This window comes from Ornithodoros turicata, chromosome 6 (assembly GCF_037126465.1).
Source record: "Ornithodoros turicata isolate Travis chromosome 6, ASM3712646v1, whole genome shotgun sequence".
Taxonomy (NCBI): domain Eukaryota; kingdom Metazoa; phylum Arthropoda; class Arachnida; order Ixodida; family Argasidae; genus Ornithodoros; species Ornithodoros turicata.
The window spans coordinates 62,160,616-62,184,620 of NC_088206.1; the positions used below are offsets into that span (position 1 = coordinate 62,160,616).

General features: G+C 44.6%; 1 protein-coding gene across 2 annotated transcripts in view; it reads left to right on the top strand.

The window, feature by feature from the left end:
* The first annotated feature begins 2,306 nt into the window (after window positions 1-2,306).
* The window catches only part of LOC135398137 (tenascin-like), a 56,679-nt gene continuing 34,980 nt past the window's right edge, over window positions 2,307-24,005 (top strand). For both annotated transcript variants that reach the window (XM_064629566.1, XM_064629565.1), the window contains exon 1: window positions 2,307-2,627. In XM_064629566.1, the coding sequence (XP_064485636.1) occupies window positions 2,546-2,627 (82 nt within the window). In that variant the 5' untranslated portion in view covers window positions 2,307-2,545. The remainder of the gene's footprint in view (window positions 2,628-24,005) is intronic.

The following is a 24,005-nucleotide window of genomic DNA, read 5'->3' on the forward strand; positions in this document are numbered from 1 at the left end:
CATACGATGTGAGCACGTGAATCATAAGAGGAAAAAATATAATAGAGAAATGCAAAAAGAAAATGTACGTAAACTACTCTGGAAGCCAAACCTCCTGGTGGAAGGATAAAGAAAAGGAATGTTTTTCAATTAACTCAACTACATTTTTATTTATTAACAGCTATTTAAAATTAATTATATACTATCAACAACATCTTTATATTTAAAAAATATTAATTCTGTAGGCATAATTATTAGGGATAGCATAGCCGGGCTTTGTAAGGACACTGAAAGTAATATCCGAATAGGGGACATAGTATTACGTTAGCTCGCATTGTTTTTCCATGGTATCTCGTGACCCAGTGTTGATCAAAAAGCCCAGGCCGATCCTCATGCGTGATGTTGATCACCTGGAATCATACCCTTGTATCCTTTTGGAATAAAACTGGAATCCTGGAATCAAGCACCTGGAATCATAAACTTGTATACTTTTCGCCAGGAACGTAAGCAAGCAGTTGGTCCGCTCTTACGCTGAAACTTCCAGCGACCCGAATGGCAGTCTGAAAGGTGTGCCTTCAGATCTCCTTCCCATCCATCTTTGTTTACGCTGCAAGCTGTTCTTGTCCCTCGTGGAGATGTTCATAATGAACGTAATTCGTCGCTATACCCTGTTCTTCAGTATAAACCATCCTGAGTAAGAAAGCTGCTTTGGCACACAATAAAATTTTCTTGGGGTTCACCTTACATATGTTTGCCATGCTTATATTTTACAGTTCTGACTGCATTTTGCGTTTATAAAATGCAGGAGCAGGTACATAAGGAGTGCTAAGTCCAAGGTGGCTGTAGAACACTCACACAATTACAGTGAAGCTTAACAAGTTTAACATGTACAAGCTTTCGAGTGGTGGACCGAAACCACCACGCGAAAGCTTGTACATGTTAAACTTAGAAAGCTTCAGTGTCAGCGTTTAGTGTTCATAAGATGCAGCAAATTTTGGATACAAATCTGATATATAAATCCCGTTGCATAATGTGGATTCCGGATGTTGCGGAATACTGCTGTAAAGCGTGCTCCTCCTTGGGCACCGGTGTATTCCAGGAAAGTGGCATCACTGACAATTAGTGTAGAGTTCCGATCGTTTTGGTCCTTTCGACCAGTCCCTTTTGAACACTAACAGACACAACAAACAAAATGAACTAATGAGTTCATTAATTAAGGATTAAAGGAACGTTCAGAATAAGCATGCTGCCTATGACTGCCGTTACGTGTCTATTTTGCTAGGTCGTGTAGATACGTTGAAAATAAATAAATAGGTGTAAGATTTCCATAAATCTCATGTCAAAACACTGTACCAGCCAAGTGCGAACGCGACGAGAAGTATTTGTCATTTGGTAAACAAATATATTTATTTGTTCTCAGCTTAGAATACGTCTACGAGTATATTGCGAATAATAATATGAGTCGCATAACTCGAGGGAAGTCTTCGACTCTGTACTGTATGGAGATATCCACCGAACTGCATTAGAGACGCCTAGGACACTCATCGCCATTCATGAAAGCATCACAAACAACCTTATATCAACAGTAAGAGAGAGGAGCTCCCGCGCACAACACTATCAACGCCCTCTAACAACAACAGAGCGAACGACAGGCAGTACTGAAACGGCCCTGACTGCTAATGCAATCTGCTTGTCATAACACGAACTCCTAATGCCAACAACCACTCTCACATTTTCTTTTCCCCGTCTCTTCAGTCTCTCCTTTCTGTCATACATATTAACTTGCTCTCCATTCCATATGCCGTGTATTATACGATCGTGAACTTTCTCTTCCAAGGCAATCAACTGGAACTTCGTCTGCTGGGAAATATGGTAACACGCGATGCAACTTACGCACAATCAACCAGCTCTAAATTACCCGGCAAGTCGCGGTGGTGCGTAGATAGCAGACGACAAAATTTGTCTCAGGGCCAGCGCGCCCTTCTTCGCTTCCTCCAGAATGTGGAACGGACAGAAACAGACGAAGAAAGACCTCTCTCTCTCTCCACAAGAGAAAATATTCTCAAGGTCGCATACTCCTAAACAAGCATAGGCCCCTTCGGTAACGACTCGAAGTCCTGGGAGAGGAAGGAGGCCATCGCACTGAGCGCCACATATGAACGATTGAAAGTGCCACTAAACAATGTCCAAATCGATTTTTGCCGTTTGCTGCCTCTGGATACCAAAATACCAAAACCGAAACTAAAGGGAAAAGAGAGCAACCGGCCGCGACGCCCCCTAGCGGCAGTTGTGGGAATTACAGCGCCCCCCGTCGAGTCCCGTTTTAACCGCAGACGTCGAACGGAGCAGACGAAGTAAGCGCGTTCGGTATTGGGTAGGACGGTTTTATGTAATTCCGTGCGGATTCTCCTGACGTACCAACACCGATTCGTGCACTTGGAGTAATCGTACCCGTTTGTGGCTGCTGTACCTTGGATCAGACAAGATGCGAGCGCGGCACCGGCGCACCTAGCGTCGACGCAGGCCAACTGGATCGTCGAGAGACGAAAACGACTCCTTCGATGGTATGCTGCAGCACTTCGAACGGAGGACTACGACCATCTTTGTCCTCGCAGCGTTGTTTAACGTCATTCTACCGGCAGTCATACGTGAGTTGCTACATTGTGTCGCCTGCTAACCTTTCGCAGACAGGCTTGTGTCAGACTGTGTAGCGTGTGCTTTTCTGCTTCCACTATTAAGTATTGCATAATATCTAGCACGTGCGAAACTTTATAGCCTACTGCGCTTGTTTTCTTTTGGGCTTGAGGGTCGTGCTGTGTGGAGTTTCACCACGAATTTCACTATATCTGATCTTAAACTTCGTTAATGTGACGGCACCAAGGTGATGTTTATTTCTGTGATTAGAGGCAGATTGGTCTTCTTCTACAAGAAAAAGAAAAAAAAGTGTGTTTCTTTTCTCAAGCTCACGTGTATCCTTGGAGTATGTTTATAAAAACACCGTGGAAGTAGCACAGCCGCTAATGCTGCCCAGTATTCGGCACCTTATGTTATACATACGCGAAACAACTGTAGTAAAAACAAAAAAAAAACACACACACGGCGTATAAATCGGCTGGTACAAACTGCTGGTAGAATTAGGTTATAAGGACAGACGTCAATGTTTATTTTTTGTACCCCTAACACAGAGTCGCCGTTATTCACCAGGTTAATCAGATGCAGGAAGTCCAAAATTCATCCTTACTGTGTGTGAGTGTCAGATCTAATGCATTATTCAGGTGGAATAAGCACGTTGCCAGCGTTCCCTGGATATTTTGTGTGTTTGTGTGTGCAAGTGCTGCTAATGGACGCGGCAGTGCTTGAGTAAACACCATTCATCGTTTAGAAAGAGTAAGATTACTCCCGTTTTCGTGCTTACGGGAAAATAGGGTATTCGTTCCGCGTGCGTGAAGTTAACCGTGCGCATGCATGTGGCTGAGAGACTGATCAACACAGCTAAGACACAACTGGAGCTACACTTGCTGGTGGAAGTATATATAGAGGAATGCGTGCTGGCAACAGTGAGATTTTCGCTACGGTCAGCGTTCCTTCTAGAACATATTACATAACTTCTAGACACACAGATAGAAAACCATCTGCTGAAAAAAAAAAAAAAAAATTCACAACACCTCGCGCTTGAAACTGCGTCTCCCGGATTGCTCTTCCGGTGTCTAGCCACCGTAAGGCGCATCACTCCGGTAACCCTGGGAAATTAACTCGAAATATCCGAACATATTTGAGCATCCGAAGTTAATTAATGTGGTGAAATTCCAAACTGTTTTTGTTTCTAACGGCACAATCGGCTGAAGCTTCCGAACGAGTGTTTCAAATAGTGCTGGAAGTAAATCCGCAACTGCATGTCCGCGCCTGAATGAGCGTCACATTTCTTCTGTTTCAATTATTTTTCAATTATTTCAGTTATAGTATTTCAATCATTTAATATTACTTCAATTGTGTAATGTCTTTCAATTATTTTAATATATACTCTCAATTTTCAATTATAAAAACTTCAGTTATGTCATTTGCGCAGAGTTTGCACGTAGTCCCGAAAAGGATTAAAATTAGTCCCTTCTTGTTTCTTAGAGTGAGAGTATGTTTTAACCTCCAAGCAGCTTTGTTCACAGAAAAATAGTTAAATATACGCGAGTTGGTGAGAACGAAAAGTCCGATATACTAAGAATAAGAAAGATGCACATGAACAAGGTCTCTAACAGGAACGCAAGAAATGAAGAAGGCCAGAAAGGGCGGAGGGTTGGGACGGAAGGAATAAACTTCCGCAAAGCCTGGACTGAAGTTTACAGAAGGCTAGTTGACAGCAGTTTGTTCGTGTGCTCATCTTTCTTATCCCTCCCTATAGTCTCGGGGTTTTCTTTTTTTTTTTTTTGTTCGCCGTGAATGTAACACATTTACCAACAAAGCGGGAGCCTGGGTTGCTTGTTGGTTACACTATAGTTGGTTACACTATAAGGATGGCAGTAAAAGGCACGAAAGGCACACACTGCCTCCGTTTCATTTTTTTTTTGCCTTCTTCCACGTTCAGCTAAACGTACTCTATTTCCCAATTACTCGCCGATATACCACGGTAGCCAGCATCACTCACATTAAACCAGCTAACACAAGGAGCAAGTGCTGGTGGCAATAACAGTTTACTGACCGGAGTGAATACAAAGAGAATAGTTATCTAACGGAAGCGAATACGGACCGAACACGGACCGAACAGGTTTGTATCGAACTGATCACGTATGCTAAAAATGTGCGTCTTATATATATGCAAGTCATGTCTCGCTTATCCGGAGTTCAGATATCCGGAAAACGCGCTATCCGGACTACATCACCGGGAACGAACCTGCTACCATTGGATTTTGTCTCGGTTATCCGGAATTCATTATCCGTATCCGGACAGCAAGTACAGGGAACAATCTTCCAGGGCCTATAGGTGATTCTGATTCGCTTATCCGGACAACTCCTCTGTCCCTGGCATGTGCTGTGGTCGCATTATTACGGAAAAAGGTCACATCTCACGTGGACATTCTGTACTATTTGACTCCCCCTTTCTTCAGATGCCACTCCCTTTTGGTGTGTGCGGGCACACGGTAGGGATGGTAGACGATAAGCGGAAGAGGTGCACTGTACCCGCCGGGCGCAAGAAATCCACATGTGAACGTCAATGCCCACACTCTTAAAAATGAACTTCACCACATAGCACGCTCCTAGCCAACCACCATCCCGAATGACAACGTTCTCGCCCCTGATTTGTTGAAAACGGGAGGAGGAGCCTATTTTGTGCCATGCACGGCACAAAATAGGCTCCTCCTCCCGTTTTCAACAAATCAGGGGCGAGAACGTTGTCATTCGGGATGGTGGTTAACTAGGAGCGTGCTATGTGGTGAAGTTCATTTTTAAGAGTGCAGGCCGTCTGAAAGCATCGCGTGTCTTTTGGAATATGCCAAAGACATTTGCAAAGAGACCAAAAACATGTGCGCGGGACCAACTTTCTGAGACACTACCCTTCTTTGAACAGCAGGGTGACGCAGCAGCTAGGTGCCGTGGCTGTGACCAAAATCTTTTCCTTGTTTTCTTTTCTGGAGCTATAAAGCGGTCTTCCAAATTTTTCGGGTTTCCCCGGAAGTTTGCTTGGTCCAGTTATCCGGAAATTCGTTATCCGGACGAAAAGGGACGACTCCCGAGGTGCCCGGATAATCGAGACACGACTGTATATATAAATGTTATGTATATAAATATTCTACGAAGCTCGCACTCACTTTTTTTGAAGACAGTCCAAGGGCCGGGAGTAAACATCTTTACTCGATTTGTAAAAACTCGCACCAGCTACGCAACAATAAAACGCATAACAGAACAGCTTTGAAACCCTCTAAACCCTGAGACGAGTCCTAAGCCATACCAAGAACGAAACGGAACTTAAAAAACACACGAGGGGTGTTGTGTACTAGAGTCACTATTTCGCAGTGATGGCCAGTAGTTAACTACATGTAGTTAAACTACTAGTTAAACTATCTGATTGTAGTTAAAAAGTAATTATCGACTACTTGCAGAAATGTAGTGGCAACTACTAGTTAAACTACTATTTCGAGTAGTTAACCACAGTAGTTAGGTTACTGCAGGCGCCAACTACTTCCGATTTCGCCGCAAGCTTTACGGCACGACTGTGCTTCCGACTTTTACCTTGAGCTACTTGTTTGATAAGAACGAAGGTGCAGAGCAATTGTGCCGTGCATGTGCACTAAATCTTCACTTTTATCGCTAATTGTGATTCATATGTAGGTGTCTGAGAAAAAAATGAGATTCGTGTTGATGGACAACGTTAGTAAGTAGTTATAGATGTAGTTAAAATACATTGCAGTAGTTACAGAAGTAGTTTAAACTACCTCCTCTGAAAAGTAGTTGAACTACTAGTTAAACTACTCCATCATGAAGTAGTTAGTAGTTATAGTTAAACTACTGTAGAAGTAGTTAGTGGCCATCACTGCTATTTCGTAACTCTATTGTGTACCAGATTGAATGCCGTCGCGGCAGGCAATCTGGTACCAGGAAGGTATCAACAAGGAGTGAAAGAGCATAAACGGAGATAAGTGTATCAGAGCAGACAGAACTTTGTGAACACCTATACCGAAAACCGATCACACATTGAACTTGGAACATGCAGATATTTTAGCATATGAAAGTCGCTGGGGTGTTTGTTTTTTAATTCCGTGTTAGCGCCGCGAAGCAACTCTGGCTATGAGCGGAGGTCGGTGGGGTGTACGGAAACATCTAGAATATTTGCATATCAAATGAAATAATGTATGCATGAACAAACACCCTCGCTCACTCTTTTGTTTCATATCCTCTCTTGAGACGCTTTGGGTTTTACGAATGGTTTGGTTCCGAACTATTGAATACATTCGGTTCGGGAAAGAAATCACTTCGATTCGAAAATTCGAATATGTAATTCCATATCTGGTTCGGAAATCGAATCGAACATACGATTATTCGCTTCAGTATTCGAAAAATCCCAATATCTGCAACAAACACGTAAGTACGTATTATTGTACTCCTTCCATTTTATTCTTCATATCACCCTTCCATTATTCAACCAGGCTGCTTTGAGTGGTCTCCAGTCGGTGTTCAACGTGCCGATCCGGATTAAGAGACTCGATAAACTTTTTCCCCCCCCTTCTTCTTACGAATACATCCGTCCGCCCTCCCAGGAATATGCGACGTTCTCACATCGCCGAGATAAATTTTTGAAGAGCGCCGCCAAGACCTCTATTAGGGCGATTCCTCGAAGGGAGTCGACGTGGTTCTCGAAATGGATATCTTCGAAAAGTCTTTCTTGAGAAGCACCATCGTGGTGGCTGCTGCTTCGAGATTATGTATTCACGGAAGGACGCTACATACTGGTTGCGTAGAAAGGACGGAGGCAGAGTCGCACGTAACACGTTACCTATATAGTAACGAGTACCTACGAGTCAGTTACGTTTGCCTACACTCTTAGAAAAAGGGTGGAGCGGTTACACCTTTTAGGGGGTAATAGTTGTCGCATATGTTGTGCCTAAAAGGTTGCAAAGTTCTACTTGCTACCTGGTTGAAGTCGGCACAATAGATTAGCGCAAATCCCAAAACAAATTTTAGTTGCAGTTATCTCCGTTGTACACAATGTGCCCAACGTCCATTGCACTGTCAATGCTGGGAAAGCAACGCTCCCTGAAAATGCATCGCTTCTGTGGCTATAATAACAGAGCTCTTACACACATTTTGTACTGCATCTGCAAAGAGGCGGTAACAGGCAATGTTACAACCCTTTATCAGACGCTATGTTGACCTAGGTCGTAACTATAGAAGCTACCACCTTTTCGAGTAACGAGTACCTACGAATGAGTTACGTTACCTAGTCACGAGTAGGGGAATCCCGGGCCATTTTTTCAATTCCGGGATTTCGGGATTTTTTCCGACGAATCCCGGGATCTCACGACGGGATTCTGGGATCGAGATAAAACCGAGAAAACTCGCACACAAAGCCTCAAATGATCAACTGTAACGTTTCTCAATCGTGTTGCGTGTCTCCTCGCTCCTCTGCCGATGCGTGGCAAACAAAACATTCGTCATAAGAGTGATTTTCTTTGTTTTTGATATGCTATATATATTGAGGGAAAAAATAGCCGGAGCTCTTTGACTGCACGCATAGCATATGTTTGTAATTGCTCAGACGTCGCCACGCCAGTACTGGACAGCTGTTTCGGCCTCATTGGGCCCTAATATACTTCACTGGCTTTGCACTGGGCTCTCAGTGGTGAGTTAGTACACCCTGACGGGAGGAATCACGTGCTACGTGACCTTCTGACACCATCCGTTCAAACGTTGCTTGCCTGCGTACTGCTGATGATGGCCCAATGAGGCCGAAACAGCTGTCCAGTACTGGCGTGGCGACGTTTGAGCAATTACAAACATATATAAAATACACGTGCATCGTTCTGGCCAATAACAAGCTGAGCTTTATGCGGGCAGTCGTCGTCATAGCGACCATCCATTCATTTCATACCGCCGCCAAGGGCGAAACCGAGCTCTATTTACAGAGTCCAATTGAACCTCTGCATGCAATAAGGAGTATACGTCGAAAAACCCCAAACCGAGAAAACTGCAAGTGAATATTTGATAAAGTAACTGCAGTTGGGGGTCTCCTCAAATAACGCAAATGCAAAATGTGTAACAAATATATATCTGCCTACTCTACATGCATGTCCTGTTAGCATCGTGTTTGGGTGCGTGACTTATCAGACATTGAACGAAATCCAGGAGCATGACATATCCCCTTTTTCAATGTAACAGCGCTCGCGCAGGGTTTTCGTGCAGAACAGAATTATTATTATTATTTTTCACGAGGCGGATGTTGATGGTGAACAATGTTGATGCCAGGTACAGGGTGATGTCACCTGTGTGTAGTGGAGCAGCCTGGATGGGGCTTATCGTGCTGCTAAACGAGCACAATCTTGAAAATAATGTCCTAGAAGACCAGCGTAATATGACTTATTAGCTTGGTTCACACATTTTCGCCATTACAACGCCCAGTAGCACTGCTGGCACGGTCAAGTGAGGTAGGGAGGACGTGTCTCTCGAGTGGAAGTCGAAGTTCATGTCCGCAACGTCGCAAAATTTAAGCTACACCATTTGTATACGTGTGTAGAAAAAGGGGCCCGATCTGACTGTCCGTCCCATCGACACACATGCATTTTCCCGTTTCTTATCTTCCTGCAGCGGGTCAATAAATTGCAATACGGTCCTACATTTTCTTTGGCAGGTATACATACTGGTATGTAGATGTCATCGCAGCAAAAATACTAAACAGGGGAGAGGAAGGGAGTTGCCTCAGGACAGAAGCCGCCGATATTTCGAACAGAGACTGTTCTTCTTCTGGGCACCGTCCTCAACATTGGCATTGTATTTAAAGGGTTAGGTGTGACGTGTTTAAAGGTTCACGCGAATTGTGGGTCAACAGCCCGGGCGGAAGAAAAGGTCCGTACGGGCTTCTACTCTCTTAAAAATGAACTTCACCGCATAGCACGCTCCTAGCCAACCAAAGTCTCGAATGATATCGTCGTCTGCCCTGATTTGTTGAAAACGGGAGGCGTACGCATTTTTTGTGACAATTATGAACAGCATAAATGTGACAAAAAAGGCGTGCGCCTCCCGTTTTCAACAAATCAGGGCTGATAACGATATCATTCGAGATTATGGTTGGCTAGGAGCGTGCTATGCGGTGAAGTTCATTTCTAAGAGTGTACGGCCGGAGTGAATGGCCGCTTTGTTAGAGCGTGGACGGGATTTTGTGAACGTAGTGGTCTAGGCTTCTGTCCTGAGGCAGCTCCCTTCCTACATCTCTACCGGTTCGCTGGATTTCTACCCATCTATAAACAAGGGATAAGTCGACTTATCTCCTTCCTGTATACAGAGGTTCAATTACCGGAACGACAAAACTGAATCACTAGAGACTGAAAATTTAGGAAGCGCATGCATGCACTTAGAAAAAAGGGTGGAGCAGTTACACCTTTTAGGAGGTAATAGTTGTCGCACAGGTTGTGCCTACAAGGTAGCAAAGTTCTACCTGCTACCTCACTCTCTGCCACGAACGATAGGGTTACCGCTTCTGATTCGGTGAGTGAGGGGGGCGTACGCCTTTTTGCAGCAATTTGGATATATGATAATTGCTTTTACCACCCTTTTACGCCCTTTATCAGACGCTATGTTGACCTACACTCTTAAAAATGAACTTCACCGCATAGCACACTCCTAGCCAACCATCATCTCGAATGATATCGGTATCTGTCCTGGTTTGTTGAAAACAGGAGGCGTACGCCTTTTTTGTGACAATTATGAACAGCATAAGTGTCACAAAAAGGCGTACGCCTCCCGTTTTCAACAAATCAGGGCAGATAACGATATCATTCGAGATTATGGTTGGCTAGGAGCGTGCTATGCGGTGAAGTTCATTTTTAAGAGTGTAGGTGGTAACTGTAGAAGTTACCACTTTTTCACACCCTTTTTTCTTAGAGAGTGTGGAACTGAATTCTCCGTCGACCCATGCTAAAGAGAAGGAATTCGAAACACGAGGAGGTTTATTTGCCAAACATGTTCAAGAAATATGACCAAACAGTTCGAAGGAGAATGTCATCAGCGCGCTTCATCCCCCAAGCATTACTGACTCACGTGTCCACGGCAGGTGAAATAGGAGCGCAGAAAGAGTGCTATCCGGTAGCTGGGAACGAATTTTTCTGCATATATTCGCAGCAGAACTGAATGCTCGTTCGGCTTCTACAATTGATGGAGCGATGGTTAGCAAATATGTGTAGGCGCGTGTGAGAAGTGGTCCTCTTCCACCTCCGCTCCTGAAGACTTGAAAAGCGCCACCTATGAGTGACGACAAAAGCAACACAGATGCGCAGAGCTCGAGCACGTGCGTCACAATGGTACTCGCATGGATGGTCAGAAATATGCGTGTCCTTTTTGGGCAGCTCGAGATGCTGCTAAAGACTTGTAGATCATCGGAAACCAACGCTAGAAATTAAAGAACCCACAGTTACTCATAGATAGAATAGCGTAGATGCGGGCTAGCTGGTGGATAAACTCCATGATAGGCAAGCCTGCGCGATGGGCAAGACACTTAAACCCATCGCTCAGGCTTGCCTATCATGGAGTTTATCCACAGTTAACCGTAGCTGTGCGTTGCTACTGCGCCAAGTGTAGATTAGCGGTATATTTCTCGAGTTCCAAGATTTCTGAAAAATCCTGAAATCCCGGGATTTTTTTTCTGAAAAATCCCGAAATTTCGGGACCTGGACAAACAGGCGGGATCACGGGATATATATCCCGGATCCCAACACTAGTAACGAGTTCCTACGAAGGAGCTATGTTACCTAGCATAGAGTACCAACGAATGAGTTACGTTACCTAGTGACGAGTAGCTACGAACGAGTTACCTTACCTAGTAACGAGTACCTAGGAACGAATTACGTTACCTAGTATAGAGTACCTACGAACGAATTACGTTACCTAGTATAGAGTACCTACGAACGAATTACGTTACCTGTACCTATGAACGAGTACATTATCAAGTCGTGAGTTACTTTTTCTGGTAACGAAGTACCTACTTAATTACTTTGAAAATATGTAAAGTTCTAGTAACGGACTTGGTTACAACATTTGGGAACTTCTTACACCAAGTTACTCGTTCCTTCTACGTAAAATTGACGTCTTTCCGACCGTTTAGGTGACTGACACTTAAGAATTTACATATAGCGGTGTGGTGTAGAGTTAAACTAATGCAATTATTAATTAAATTTATCTAATTACCAAAATGAAATACATTGAAATAAAGTAAGAGCCACCCAAGTAAATTCTACACCCAAATCCTCGCCAACCTCTTCAACGGAGAAATCACCCTCCCCCCAGTTTTCCCCCGTTTGCGCTCGGTCTCAATATGAAGGATATTTTAAATTACAGTATGTTGACAATCCATGCGGATGTAAAACGTGATGACCTGACCTGGATGTCGGGATCCCTCAGACCACCACTCGTGTCATTGACCACGTATAGAGCCTACTTGGAAAAGAACACAGTTTTTTTCTTTTTTTCCTTACTAAATCCCAGCTGCTGCCTTTAAACGGACTTCTGGGCTCCAGAGACGATATTGCGAAGTATACCGACCGACATTCCACGTAGACGTTTCCGCGAGTAAACACCCGAAGACGACCGGTGCTAATCCCTCCGTGGAATATCATTGTAACGTAGGAGGAATTCATTATCTGCCTACGGGCACCGGGAGCTAGATTCCTTTGTTGGAGCCCTGTACATACTGGCGCTTGCATTCGAAGGAAGAATCGGAAAGCTTCAGAGTAAAACAGAGTATTCATATATTCCTATAGTATTTGACTGGTTCCCCGAAGACGACAACGTACAGCGACCACAATGAGCGTTCCGAGGCTTTTTCTTTTCTTTTTTTTTTCAGGGAAGGAGAAAGTGCTTCAGGGGTGGGAGTGGGGTGGGGCAGACCAATAGACACTACACAATAGAATGGCCACAATCGAAAGATCATTTATGTTTACGCTCGCTTTAACGCATTTACAAGCTACGGCCGAACTATACAGGTTCCAACAAAGCCAGCTCCATATATTTTCTGACCACCTCTTTTATCAACATAATCTATCGCTATGTCGAACGGAAGGTGAGTTGCAACAATGCACTACCTGCACTTTCCCCAAACTACCTCTTTGTACGTGCACAGCCCAATCTATCACAGCAGGAAAGGTGAGCGAAATAATACGAGGCCCGAAAAGATGGAATAGGTGCCGCATACGCGGGAACGACAGTGTTTTATACTTTTTTTTATTCCGCGTTTGCGCCGCGATGCAACCGTGGCTGCGAGCGTCGTACAGAAATTGACAGAGGGAGACAAGATAGCAGGAAGGGGTGGGTTAGTTCGCGTCATGGGTCGACTTCGCGGGAAAATCTGCCGACATTCGTCCGGAAAATTTACCAGGAAACCCCAGGTAGCAGTTCCAGTAGTAGGTTTCGAACGTACCACCTCCCAGTTTCGACCTACCACCAGCGAGTCAGCGTTGTATCCGCGCTCAAAGGAAAAAAAGAAAAAGAGCAAGCTGTGGAGCAATTAACAGCTTCTAGTCCGCTAGATTCTCCTTATTCACCGTTTTAGTCTCGAAAGGGATTAGTGGTAACGAGACCGGCAATGAGAGAGGTGCGAGCTCGACTCCCGCCACCCACCGGAGCCCGCTGACTTTCCGTCAGCTGCCTTCCTGGAGGTTCATGTAACTAATGGTTGTAGCTATGAAGAAGTTAATAAATACACGTACTCCACGAAGTGATTTAAAATACCCCTCGTTAGATTGCACTCAGGTATGTTGCTGGTGGGAGCACAAGTGCATGCCACATCTCAGTCGGTTTCTCTCTGCGTACGCGGCTACTTCGATCCGCGTACAAGACCTGTTCCGTTTAGAGCCACTGACGTCGTTTGGTTGACCCAGTCACCTTTAGTAAAATGGAATGACGAAACATGAGTGATCCAGGCATCGCCTTCGGAAGGAGAGAGGAACACAAGGTCGAAACCCACAGCCAAACAGAATAACGAGCAAATGAATCAATAACCGAGACCACACACTGACTATGCGCGAGGGTGGGGGAAATAAAATGAGAGCAGAGAAATAACACATTCACTATAATGCGATTTACAGAGTGGTTTATATACGCAATCAGCAAATCAATCAATCAATAAATCAACCTACGCAATACACATTCGTCTGCATCGTAGAGACTGTGCTACGCATTTATTAGCCGTGATATCCTAGTGCCATCGTACGACAGGTACCGGATATTCGAATGAACGTGAGAGAGCATATGGGTATATTTTTTTAGCTTTTCCGATTTAACCGAAAACATTCGACTTATGGGGCGACAGTAACCGAGAACTCGGCTAGAACTCAGGCGGCACAGATAATAATGTAAACGTACAAAACAGAAGGTCACTGCACGACGAGGTAAAGACACTGCACGGGATGATGTCCCATCCATGGGCGTACCGAGGGGAGGGGGGCAATGCCACCCCCCCACACACACACTGGAGCTCCAAGGTCACTTGTAGATATTGTCTTTGCACACAGGTCGCCATGTTGTCATAATGGTCATAGTGTCATAATGTTATGAAAAAATGGCTAGGAAGCAAGCGAGCTGGTGAAGATGATGCATAATGTAAAACCCCGAGACTAGGGAACACGAAGGGACAGACACAACACAAAGTCTCAAGTCTCTGTTGAGACTTCGTGTTGTGTCTGTCCCTTCGTGTTCCCTATAGTCTCGGGGTTTTAGATTATGCGTCATAATGTTGTAATAATAGTCTGAACCTTATCCACCAGATCCGCTGCATATCAGTATCGTCATTCTATTATGTAGTGTCTATTGGTTGAACGTTTTGCCCCCCCCCCCCTCACACACACACACACACACCACCACCACCTGGAAATAATCCTGGGAAAGCCCATGTCCTCGTCGCACACGATTACAGAAGTGAGAGGGGTGTACGGTCCTTCTGCGACAAGTCACATAAATGTGAAGTGTCATATTACGGCCGGCTGGTTGGATGCGCGCCGTGCAAGCTTGCAGTGGCGTCTTGCGCACGACGTTTTACCTCTCAGGGACAGGTTGTCCCGCTTTGGTTTGACCAGGCCTTTTTGCCCTTTCTGCCCTATACCTTTGAAACGTCGGAGCACGCTTTTCGCAACTGTCTACTCCCGGATTTTTTGTGGCACAAGGCTGAGGTGCTTTACGGCATTCCGTTCATTCGGTCCAGTTACTGAGCTCGCTCCCAGTTCCGGTCGGCGATAGACGCCAGTTTGTACTCCTGGCGGTAGAAATAAACTACCAGGTCTGGATAGCACGCTGCATAGCTGTGCACGGTGGCCGTGCTCGCACCGCCGTTGAGGTACTGAACAGGGTCAGAGCGGGCATCCGTAGAGTGTTATACAGGGAGAGAGCAGTTCTTGGGGCCGTCCAGTTTGGTAGGCGGTGGCAAACATCAGCGACCCTCTTCGAAGAAAGCAATGGTAGGTATGTCATCCGCTTCTAATATCCTCCGTGCTGCTGTCCCACGAGCAACTCTCCGTGAGTTTTGGTTTGTTGCGAGGTGGCATCTAGCACATACATCAATCCCAGACCTCCCGTGAGCTCCTCTTTGGGTGTTGGCGTTGCGATGGTTGTAGACTAGTGCGTTTGTTGCGTTAAAGGGAGCCAGCCAATATGGCTGGTCTTCCACGATGATGCCAATACATATATATATATATATAGAAAGTGCGCAAGTCTCTTATCTTCGAGATATTTAACACACAACGCGTTATGCAGTACGTTTCTGCAGGTAGGCCACTGTGTATTACAACGAGAACCAGGGCTCGAACTCTAAACGTGCGACGTTTGTTGAGAATATGTAATACAGAAGTCAATGTCGTTCTTTTTGTGAGTATGTCGCTTCTGAGCTGTCACTGACTTCACCAAATTTCGGATAATACGTCAGTTATATTAAAAAATTACAATGAAAACTCAATTCTCAGATAGCAATGAACCCGGAAAAACACCTCCGGAATACGAAATAACAACAACAACAACAACAACAACAATAATAATAATAATAATAATAATAATAATAATAATAATAATAATAATAATAATAATAATAATAATAATAATAATAATAATAATAATAATAATAATAATAATAATAATAATAATTGTTTAACAGACTGAGGTCTATGCTTAATTTCTATTCTGTTGTTCAGCTTGGCATCTTTAATCTTATATCGGGTTGTACTTTTAACTTTGTTTACTGTGTTTCGGTGACTGTCAGGCTTAGGTGGGCCAGTTTGTTCTGATGTACCTTAGCTCAGTAAATATTATTCTTATTATTAATGATAATGAACTCCGAATAGCCGCAACGCTAGTCATACTCTCGATACCAATCGACATCGGCATAATTATTCGGTTCAATGCACGGGTGTTCAATGAAAAGCTACTCGGGCTCGACACCGCCATCGGCCTGGGATCTCAAACGCGGCACGCAATCATGTACTCTGCGGCCCGAGTTGATGTTGATGTTGACGAAAAGAATAATAGGAGAGATTGAATTCGTCACACGAAAATTCAGCTACTCCAATAAACAAACCGCCCCCCCCCCCAAAAAAAAAAGGGAAATAGAAAAGAAAAACCCACCGCCAGAGGTCGGCCCGCGATCACTCACGATCACAGTCATCTGATAAGAGAGCATCGACATCACACTCACTATCAACTCACGCGAAGGCCGATATCGCTCAACAGCTCGAGGCGGTAAAGCTTGGCGACCGCAGATGATCACGCCGCCAGACGGACTTCACACGAATGGTTGATTTATCGCACTATCACGAGCACGATATCAGGTGTCACGATACACGCGATATCAGTTATGGCATATTATGCACTCACGAGATAATGTAAAAGCTTACACCCGGAAATTTACAACTGAGCCCTATAGGGCTGTTGCAGTTAAGTTTGCACGGCGCCATTTCGGGCCCAAACGGCCACGGATCCCAACAGTATGTAGTTTCATCGGCGGGTTTTGCATGGTGTGTCAAACGGTATGGTGCCAAGGAAAGCTACAAAACCTGTAGGAAATCAACAGAAAAAGCGGTGCTTCTTGAAAAGCGCGAACAACTCGAGACCGTGTATTTGAAAGTGCCGCGTCGTCTGCTAAACTAGGGAGTGTTGTAACAAGGGCCGGGCAGGTTGGTACATACTGCTGACAGTTGCGACGCAATACACAAGAGGCTAGACAGACGATGTCACACTTGACCAGAAGCAAAACACTGTAACAAGGACCGGGCAGGCTGGTACATACTGCTGACAGTTGCGACGCAATACACAAAAGACGAGACAGACGATGTCGCACAACACATCGTGCGACATCGCCTATCTCGTCCTTTGTCTATTGCGTCGCAACTGTCAGCAGTAGGGAGTGTTGCATGATTTGGGGCGGTGACGTTGCTGCTCACTCGCGCCACCTGGCCCAGAGCAACAGGCCCATTGCCAATTATAGCTGCACGCAGTGTGAAAGCGACAAGGCAAATAAAGTGTGGTGCATAATACAATAGTCACTAGTGTGCACTAGAAAGGAGGAGGAAAGAAGTGTTGAACAATTTGAAATATCCTTGCATACAGGTATAGGTCAGTAGGTATAGGGTTTGTGGTTTTCGGTATTTAGCGAAAACCAGCATCGATAAACGTAGTGGGGTCTTCACGCGGTGGATGGAAAGGATTTGTACACCATTAATCTCCGGAATGAGGGCTTCAACTCGCTCAGTTTTATTTCCTTTGCCTTGCTTTTGATGTATACAATGGACGGAAAAAGTGGAATCCGCAGAGTAAGAGACAGTTGTCGCTTCTTTCTTCGAAAATTTTTCCTTATGTATGTCGCAAGAGTTTATATCACTCGATATATCGCTGTTGACGGTTTGATTCTTTTTGTTCGGTTTGATTGACTCCGAGAACATAGCGTGAAATGCAGTCTCCACTCTGTGACATTCATTTACTCCCGTGCATTTACTTCAGAAAGGGACTATTTTTTGTGACAATGCATTTAGTCCCCAAAAGGACTACAAGTACTCCCCTTTTTTTTTCTTAGAGTATACAGTCCCCTAGATTCTCCTTACTCACCGTTTTACGCTACGACCATGATCAAAATACAGCGCGTAAATAAGACATTATTTCAGCGCTTACGAACACAAACATAGTCGTATGCAAAGAACTACGCATTTTTTTTCTTGAACTCTTTCTCCATTTCCCTTCCGATACCGTTTCGACGATTTCCTTTCTGCGCAGCCCACTAGAATGCAGTCGATTTGGGCTTGAAGCCCCTGCGGGACTCCAGTCCCACCGGTGGTCCATATAGAAAGGTGGGAAAATGGCAGCACCTTGGCAAGAGGTTGGGAAAATAATATGGATGAGCTAGTGTTACAATAAGAACTGCGCTCATGCTGCGTTCGGTCTATAAACGCTGGAGCGGAAGTCGAGATATTGCGCTTACTGGCCCTTCTGCAAAACCGCTTCCAGTCCTTTATCGTACGACAAAGGCGCAATACTCACACTAGGTCTTTAATCCAGCTACGGGCAACCAAGCTGTGAGGATTACCTTCCACGAGAGATGTGGCGCGGACAGCTAGGGATCGTAGAGAGAGAGAGAGAGAGAGAGAGACGCCCTTTTTCGATTATCGCGACAACTCTTTCCCCGACATAGATCAAAGCATGAAAGGGACTCCTTCGATTCGATAGGCCCCGGGACACCGGTTGGTCCAATTTTATGTTATGTTATTTTTGCTGTCGTACAAAAGCGACTCCAGACGGTGCGATGCGCAACCAAACTCCAGTAATTCTGTCATTAGCATAGGCCAGATTTTTCGTAACGTGATCTGTGGGAAAGACGCGAATTTTAGTGAATCGCCTTTCCCTGAAACGATTTGCACGACCGGCGATTGGGCGAAACGGATGGGCGAACTTCTCAACCGGAGGATTACATTCTTAGCCATTTCCCCATCTCGTTGGTCACCTCCGATACCGTTCGCAAACCGTCTCAGCGGAATCTATTCAGTAAAAATTCGCTTGTCCTGCATTCCTGCAGGAGACAACCATAAGACGGACGCACATCGGTACTTTTTCACGCGTCATATACATAGACTCGAGTGCATCACGTATAAAAACCCGAGTCTAGTCGAAAACTGGAGAACCGAAGGTTTTTAAGCGGGGTAGTTGGTATGTCATCCTCGAGGTGTTAACGCAGTAGTGTACGCAGTCGTGTTGTGTGACGTGTTTCTAGTCTCTCTGTCCCATGTTTTGCCCCTTCCTGAATTTAACACCTCTAGGATGGAGAACCGAAAGCTGGCCAATGTAACCGATGTGCGACGTTTTCGGGAAGCTTCGAAGGACGAGCTTCGTCTCGGCTTCTGCATACGGCTTTCCCTTTTCTTGTATTTGTGACTGAACGAAACGTGGCGCTTGTGCCATCGGTGTAAAACAACACGTCGAAGAGCTTGATGGCACAATCTGGAGCGCTGATGCACGCCACGCAGTAGAGATCGTACAGGAACAAAGTTTGTCTTTTATCGTTTCATGGAAGAAATGTAATGTTAGAAGAAAAAAAAAAAGCTCGTTTCTTGAGGAACCTTAATGATAAAATAGATATAAAGCAAGCGAGCTGGCGGCATATATCCATAACGAAAATCCCTGAGACTACTGAACAAACTAGGGACAACATTTGGTCTCTCCAATGTCTCTTGGTTTTTCGTGTAGATGAACGTGTTTTTGGTTAGAATGCGGTGTGTAGATAGCAAGCCGCGGAATACCGGGCCATGCACACATGCGAAAAATGACATTATTGACCAGTGTCATTTGGGTCTCGAATTCCATTATATTTACAAAGCTCGTCCCACACGGCCTTTTCTAATGACATTAAACGTAGTGATGTCGATGCGGTCCACGCACTAAGTAAGAACATGCGCTACTTTAAAAATATTAAACCTAGCTGAACAGGTTGAAAATGCACGTAATATTCTGAAATGGGATAATATTATAAGTTGATTCTAACGCGAATCAGTTCTCATATATTTAAATAACGTGCCCAATTAACGTATTCGCAAACAGGCCAGGAATCGAAAACAAGCAGCATGTCACCCGTTGCTTCGACTGTGTCGTCCATGTGATTTGTGTGTTTAACATGGAAATGTAAGCAATGTGCAAACCACGCCGGCCAGCCTCCATACATGCGCGTGCGTTATATGACCTTGGAGCTGTCGCAGACTAGACAAAGCTGCGTGAACTCGGTCAATGTCGGAAAATGCCAATCAAGTGATGCTTCCTACAATGCCGCTCTTTCCTATTCATTGCTCACTACAACCCTCCTCTTCAACTGGTCCCACAAACATTTCATTTGAGCGAGAAGAATGGATATTAAAAGCGCATTACGCATCCAAACACAAACAGTTCAATCCCACTTTTTCTAAAGGTCATTCACCCCGCTTGCTTGTATACATTTATTATTATTATTATTTGCACGCTTTTATTATTCGCTGAAAGGGACAAACTTCAGACTCCGACTGTATATTTAAATTTCGCTGTCGAAAATTCATCTCTACATACTCCATCTCGAAACCTTGTGCGTTTCCTGCGGAAGTTCAACGAAGAGGCTCACTCAATATACATTCGACATCGCTGTTGACAGACGACGCAAAGCGTTTCCGCTGAAGAGAAGCAAAAATCTCCGTCAAGAGAGTGGCAGTTTATTTTTATTTTCCCGCTGAAAACAGCTTCCGTTCCTCCATCAGCTTCATATACATACACTGTACTGATGTTTATAGAGTTCCGCATGAAGCGGAATTTGCAAAAATTAAAAGCAGAAAGCAAATACGGGCCTTAACGACGTTACCATTTCAAGGGAATCTAGGGTAATTGTCTTTGTAGACTCGTACAGTGTTCTCTAGGGGCTCGATTGATGTAATATTAATTAGTAATACATTGTCAAGATATGTATCTGTGATAATAGCAAGCACATGCAGCGTCACCCAATATAAAATATGCCGTGTATAAAATAGTTATCGTGTGAAAAATATAACTAAGTTAATAACGAAGTTCTTCAGCCTGAAATGTAACTCGCAGTTACTGAGTTACTTAAAAAAAAGAACGAGTTACTTCCAAGTTACTTCGGACACAAAATAGCATTACGCAGGTGCAACGCGCGTGAGCAGTTGAGTTAGACCTTGAGTTGCCTGCGGAGGAGTGCAGCACCCTTAGATCGTTTTCGTTCATGTCCAACAATAGACCTCTCCCTGTTTGTAAACAAATGCTGTCATAGCGTTCGACAGCGACACAAATTTGGTAGAGTTCAACTACGCTCGATAAAATATGCGGTTTGTAACGACTAGTTCCTGCGAGTTTATGCAAAATGCATATTTTTAGAACGCGTTCCAACGGATAGTCTAGCATTTTTCTACACATTATGAACCACATATGACACAAATCTACAATGTTTCGTGTGGCATATAATTGCATATTTCGGCATATTTCTTCCTGATCGTCATATAATATGACGGTTGCATATACTCTCTTTGTGTACTCGTACAGTGCTTTCTAGGGGCTCGATTGATGTAATATTAGTTAGTAATACATTGTCGAGATATGTATCTGTGATAATAACGAGCACATGCAGCGTCACCCAATATAACATACGCGGTTTGTAACGACTAGGGCCCGCGAATTTATGCAAAATGCATATTTTTAGAATGCGTTCCAACGGATATCCTAGAATTTTTCTACACATTATGAGCCACATATCACACAAATCTACAATGTTTCATGCGGCATATAATTGTATATTTCTGCATATTTCTTCCTGATCGTCATATAATATGACGGTTGCATATATTATGTCATATTTCGGCGTCATTTTGTTGTATATGTCATATAGTTCCATGTCGTTCGGTTGCATATTATGTCATAATTCTCCGCCACTCGAATAGTTTTTTGTTTAACGTTTGCCGTTCCCTTTGTTTTTGCTCACGTTATTTCAAAGGGGACGTAATCGACCCTAAACTCGTGTTCCAACTACGCATCTAAGTTACTACGCTGCTTTTAGGCTGTTTCGTGCTACGCAGTCAGTGAAGTCGACTAGCACCACTAGCACCCAGAGCTGATTCGGGACAGAATTGTTGTTGGAGTAAAAGAGTTCTCTCAGAAAAGATGCAATTGAATCCTGACCTTACGCTGGAGAAAGCCACGACTATGGCTCGACAGACGGAAACGGTTAAGAAGCAACAAGCGTCGTTGCAGCCAGGTCCCGAAAACAAGGTTCAACGAGTCAAAAGTTCCAAGTTATTGGTGCAGAAGAGCGCTACTGGGCACGCACATAAATCTGCAACCAACAATGGAAGGACAGGGCATTCTGCTAACTCGCGAAGCGGGAATTTCTGTCGGAAATGTGGTCGTTCTCCACATCGCAGAGATAGTTGCCCAGCAAGAAATGCAAAATGCAATAACTGCAACAAAATGGGGCATTACTCCCGAGTATGTTTAAGTGCTGCAGCAGTCAGGGTGGTTTCAGAAGAACCCGCGTTTCTCGGCACAATAAACGTCGAAGGGCCCAAGCGTTGGCTAGCGCCAATAAACCTTTGCGGAGCTACGCTGGATTTTAAAGTCGACACGGGAGCCGACGTAACTGTAGTCTCTGAGGAGACTTATCGTACATATTTATCAACGATTCCGTTAAACAAGCCAAGCAGAATACTGAAAGGGCCGAATCGGAGCAAGCTTCAAGTCCTGGGCGTAATAAAAGCTGAACTCGAATACCGGCTGAAGAAGCTGTCCACGGATGTTTTTGTAATTAGAGGTCTAGAAGAACCCCTATTATCTAGCGAAGCTAGCGAAGCCCTTGGTCTTGTGAAAAGACTCTTCGAAGTTACGGCGATAGAATCGGCGACGGAATCTAGTCTTCAACCTGTAAGAGAATTCCCAAAGCTGTTCCAAGGACTAGGCTGTGTCAAGATACCCTATCATGTACGTTTGAAACCGTACGCCGTACCCTTTGCGCTTTCAGCCCCGCGCAGAGTACCCCTTCCTCTCATGGAAACGATAAAGAAGGAAATTGACCACATGGTCGCACAGGGTGTCATCGTACCGGTAGATGAGCCTACGGAATGGTGCTGCGGCATGGTAATTGTGAAAAAGCCAAATGGAACTTACCGAATTTGTGTTGACTACACCCCGTTGAACAAATTCGTAGAAAGGGAACTTCATCCTATGCCAGTCACAGATCATGTCATCGCTCAGATAGGCGTCTCCAAGTACTTCTCAAAGTTGGATGCGAATTCTGGCTACTGGCAGTTTCAGCTAACCGAAGAGTCGCAATTACTTACGACCTTCATTACTCCCTTTGGTCGCTTCAAGTTCACAAGGTTACCGTTTGGGATATCATAAGCACCCGAGTTTTTTCAGAAGAAGATGGCTCATATCGTCTCGGGCTTAAATGGAGTCGTCTGCAACATGGATGACATCCTTGTTCACGCGAAGACAAGAGAAGAGCACGATGACAGAGTACGCAAGGTTCTCGCTCGATTGCAAGACTATGGGGTGACCTTGAACAAAGACAAGTGCGTCTTCGGTGTTCAACGAGTAAAGTTCTTGGGTCATATCATCGACCAAGAAGGAATCCATCCAGATGACACAAAAGTGAAGGCCATTCAAGACATGAAGCCTCCCACGTCTCTTACGGAATAAAAAGTTTTCTTGGAATGGTGAACTACATCGGAAAGTTTATTCCTCATCTGGCTGATGTTGTGAGCCCGTTAAACGCTTTATTAAGTTCCAAGTCGCAGTGGGTTTGGACAGAAGCACAACAGCGAGCATTCAAGACCGTCAAGACGTTGCTAACGACAAGTCCGGTTCTGGTCTTCTTCGATCCGAAGAAAAAGACAGTTGTTTCCGCTGATGCTTCGTCATATGGACTTGGGGCGATTCTTCGACAGTTGCAACCTGATGGGACGTATCGACCTGTCGCATATGCTTCACGAAGTCTCACGGACACGGAGAAGAAGTATGCTCAGATAGAAAAGGAGGGACTCGCCATTGTGTGGGCATGCGATAAGTTTCGGGATTACATCACGGGGATACACATCACTATCGAGACCGATCACAAGCCCTTAATTCCAATCTTCATGAACAAACCTTTGGACGACATAACCCCTCGTCTACAAAGGATGAAGCTGAAGCTGATGCGGCACTCTTGTGATTTGGTTCATGTCCCAGGAAAATCTCTAGTAGCGGCCGACGTTCTCTCGCGAAGCCCGCTTCCGGACATTGAAGACAATGGGTTGGAGGATGAGCTGGCGGCTTACGTCAGGGGAATTGTCACCTACTTTCCTGCGACA